Source organism: Passer montanus, unplaced genomic scaffold (assembly GCF_014805655.1).
Source record: "Passer montanus isolate IOZ18808 unplaced genomic scaffold, ASM1480565v1 scaffold270, whole genome shotgun sequence".
Classification (NCBI taxonomy): domain Eukaryota; kingdom Metazoa; phylum Chordata; class Aves; order Passeriformes; family Passeridae; genus Passer; species Passer montanus.
In genome coordinates this window covers 101,434-105,500 of record NW_024367373.1, presented here as the reverse complement: position 1 = coordinate 105,500, position 4,067 = coordinate 101,434, and the positions used below count along the sequence as shown (strand labels likewise).

Here is a 4,067-nt window from a genome sequence, read left to right as displayed (position 1 = left end):
GGTCCCATGGGCTCCTATAGGGTCAGGGGGTCCCAGGGCTCCCATAGGATCAGGGGGTCCCATGGGGTCAGGGGGTTATTTAGGGTCAGGGGGTCCCGTAGGGTCCCATGGGCTCCTATAGGATCAGGGGCTCCTACAGGGCCAGGGGGTCCCTATAGGGTCAGGGGGTCCCAGGGGTCCCTGCAGGGTCAGAGGTTCCCTATCGATCAGGGGTTCATTGGGTCCCTGTAGAGTCAGGGGCTCCCTGTAGGGTCAGGGGGTCCCTGTAGGGTCAGGGGGTCCCAGAGCTGCCCCATCCCCTCCCCGCGCCCTCGCTGCCCCAGGAAGGCACCGAACCCGTAAAAGTTCCCAAATCTTTATGGCAGGAGGCACTTTCACACATCGGGGTGTAAAACCGGGGCCATAAAACCCCGGGGCCATAAAAGGCTGAGGGCCATAAAAGGGTGAGGGCCATAAATCCCTAGGCCATAAATCCCTGGGCCATAAAACCCCGGGGCCATAAAACCCCGCTGACCTTCGCGCTGTGGGGCTGAGGAACTGCAGAACCCTTTGGGACGAAGAAATCTTTGGGGTCACCAGAACCCTCTGGGGTCCATAAAATCCTTTGGAGTCCATAAAATCCTTTTGGGGTTCATAAAATCCTTTTGGGGTCACCAGAACCCTTTGGAGTCCATAAAATCCTTTTGGGGTCCATAAAATCCTTTTGGGGTCTCCAGAGACCTTTGGGGTCCATAAAACCCTTCAGCGGCCATAAAGTCCTTTTGGGGTCTGTGGAGTCTTTTGGGGTCAATAGAAGCTGGGGGCCTGCAGAGCCCATTGGGGTCTGTAGGGCACTTTGGGGCCATGGAACCCATTGGGGTCTGCAGGACTCTTTGTGGTCTGTAGAGTCCATTGGGGTCTGTAGGACATTTTGGGGTCTCTAGGACTCTGGGGTCCGTAGGATGCTTTGGGGTCTCTAGGGCACTTTGGGGTCATGGAGCCCATTGGGGTCTGCAGGACTCTTTGGGGTCTGCAGAGCGTTTTGGGGTCTGCAGAGTGTTTTGGGGTCTCTAGGACTCTGAGGTCTGTAGAACCCGTTGGGGTCTGAAGGACTCTGGGGTCTGTAGGGCACTTTGGGGCCATGGAACCATTGGGGTCTATAGGACATTTTGGGGTCTCCAGGACTCTGGGGTCCATAGGACATTTTGGGGTCTGCAGGACTCTTTGGGGCCATGGAACACTTTAGGACCCACAGACCCCATTGATCTCCAGGATCCTTCCTGTCCCCGGTGTCCCTCGGCGGGTGGCGGTGACAGGGACGCGGTGCCGGGCGCTGCAGCCTGGCAGGTGCCACATGTCCCCGATGTCCCCCATGTCCCCAAAGCCCCGGTGTCCCTGACGGTGACACTCAGCGGGTGGCGGTGACAGGGACGCGGTGCCAGGCGTTGCTGAGGATCCCATACAGGTTCCAGATGGGCGCCACGGTGTCGGGCTGCACGTTGTACCTGTGATGTCCCCGATGTCCCCAATGTCCCCAATACCCCAAACCCCTGATGTCCCTCACAGGGTGTCGGTGTCCCTCAGCGGGTGACGGTGACAGGGACGCGGTGCCAGGCGTTGCTGAGCACCCCGCGCAGGTTCCAGATGGGCGCCACGGTGTCGGGCTGCACGTTGTAGCTGCTGTCCACGGCCTTGCAGACGATGTCGAGGCGCGCGCCCGCGGGCACCGGCGCCCGCAGCTCCCAGAGCGCCCAGGCCCAGCCCCGGCCGCGCTCCGGCCGCGCGCCCAGCTCGGCCTCGCGCCACGTGCGGCCCCCGTCCAGCGACACGTCCACCTGCCGCGGGAATTAGTGATAATTAACGGTGATTAATTAACATAGAGCCACGTGCGGCCCCCGTCCAGCGACACGTCCACCTGCCGCGGGAATTAGTGATAATTAACGGTGATTAATTAACATAGAGCCACGTGCGGCCCCCGTCCAGCGACACGTCCACCTGCCGCGGGAATTAGTGATAATTAACGGTGATTAATTAACATAGAGCCACGTGCGGCCCCCGTCCAGCGACACGTCCACCTGCCGCAGGAATTAGTGATAATTAATGGTGATTAATTAACATAGAGACACATCAGGTCACTGTCCAGAGACACGTCCACCTGCCGGCACAATTAGTGATAATTAACGGTGATTAATTAACATAGAGACACATCAGGTCACTGTCCAGAGACATGTCCACCTGCGGCACAATTAGCGGTAATTAGTGATAATTAATTAGTATAGGGCCACGTGCGGCCCCTGTCCAGCGACACGTCCACCTGCCGCGAGAATTAGCGGTAATTAGTGGTGATTAATTAGCATAGAGACATGTCTGACCACCGTCTAGTGAAACGTCCACCTGCCAGCGCAATTAGCAGTAATTAATTACTATAGAGCCGCATCTGGCCACAGTCCAGTGAAACTTTCACCTGCCAGGTAGTGATAGAGCTAATTATTATTAATTAGCATAGAGCCACACGTAGCGTTTAGTGATGTGTCCGTCGGTAGAGCTAATTAGCGTTAATTAATTAGCATAGAGCCGTGTCCAGCTGCCACATCCCTCTTCCCCCATTTTTCCCATCGCTGCCCTGTCCCCCATCCCCCTTTCCTCCATTCCCCCCCACCCCACCATTCCCCACCCCGTTCCCTGTCCTACTGACCATTCCTCATCCCGCTGTCTGTTCCCTGTCCCACTGACCGTTCCCCATCCCAATGCCCGTTCCCCACTGCCCGTTCCCCGCCCCATTCCCGCCGCACTGACGCTGTCCCGTGTCCCGTGTCCATTCCCTGTCCCCGTAGCCATTCCCTGTCCCGCTGACCATTCCCTGTCCCCGTCCCCATTCCCCACCCCATTCCCCACCCCATTCCGCCGTCCCCGTCCCCACTCACTCACCCTGACCACCTCCCTTCCTCCTCCGCTCCACGCGTACCCCTTCACCGTCAGCTCCCCGGCGGGCACGGCGGCGCCGGCGCGGGGCTCGGTGATGGCCGACTGCACCGGCAGCTCCTGGATGGCGGGCGCGGCCCCGAAATCCACGGAATCCCAGTCCACGGAGGGGCAGAAGCCCTTGTAGTCCTTCTGCTGCCAGTGGCTCGGGCTCTCGGCCGGCGACACCGCCACGCTGCGCAGCCACTTCACGCTGCGCGCCCCGACCACGCCGGGCACCACCACGCGCACCGGGAAGCCGTGGTCCCGCGGCAGCTCCTGCCCGTTCATCTCGTACGCCAGCAGCACCTCGGCCTCGCCGCTCAGCGCCCGTTTCAACGGGATGGACGCCCCGTACCGCGTCCCCGAGGCGTCCTCGTCCAGCCCTTCGAAGCACACGTGCCACTCCTCCTTGTCGCCGGTGCTGTCGCGGACACCGGCGGCCAGCAGCACGTCGCGGAGCCGCGCCCCGCCCCAGCGCGCCGTGCTGATGGCCCCGATGCCCCAGGGCAGCCCCTTGACCGGCCGCACGCGGCTCATCTCGCTGCGCCGGTTCCCGGCGCACTGCAGCGTGGCCGTCACCTCGTGCTTGGGGAAGCGCTGCCGCAGCTCCGCCAGCGACAGCGACAGGGCGCGGCCGCCCGGAGCCTCCACGCGCAGCCGGTAGGAGCCCGGCTCCACGGCGGGCACCGGCAGGTGGTTGCGGGTGAAGAAGAGCTCGTTGGGCGTCAGGAAGCTCTGGGTCAGCAGCTCCGGCGGCGGCTCGGCGTTGAAGGGCTTCAGGCTGTTCACCCGCAGCGCCGGGTGCCGCGGCGGGTCCCCGGCGAACGGGTCCGCGGTGTCGCCCGCGGGCGGCGCGGCGTCCTCGGGGCTCAGCTCGCCCACTTTGTACTCGCGGAGCAGCTCCAGCACGTGCGGCTGGCCGTGCACGGCGTACAGGGCCCAGAAGGGCTCCAGGGCGCCGCCGGCCGCCAGCAGGATCTTGTCCGGTCCCCCCGGGTGCAGCTCCACGAAGTCGGTGACGTCGAACACGTCGGTGCCGTGCGTGACCCACACGCGCTCCGCCGGCGTGCGGTGCCGCGCCACCTCCGCCCGCGTGTAGCGGGGGAACGGCGCGGCGGGGCTGG

The 4,067-nt window shown here is 62.8% G+C and overlaps 1 protein-coding gene across 1 annotated transcript in view; it reads right to left on the bottom strand.

Moving 5' to 3' along the window:
* Positions 1–339: 339 nt before the first annotated feature.
* Positions 340–4,067, bottom strand: part of SUOX (sulfite oxidase) — a 5,704-nt gene continuing 1,976 nt past the window's right edge. Inside the window, exons 4-5 of the mRNA XM_039713009.1 lie at positions 2,908–4,067; positions 340–1,814 (exon numbers count right to left, since the gene is read on the bottom strand). The exon at positions 2,908–4,067 is cut by the window's right edge and continues 22 nt beyond it. Coding sequence (XP_039568943.1) covers positions 1,560–1,814; positions 2,908–4,067 — 1,415 coding nt within the window. The 3' untranslated portion in view covers positions 340–1,559. The remainder of the gene's footprint in view (positions 1,815–2,907) is intronic.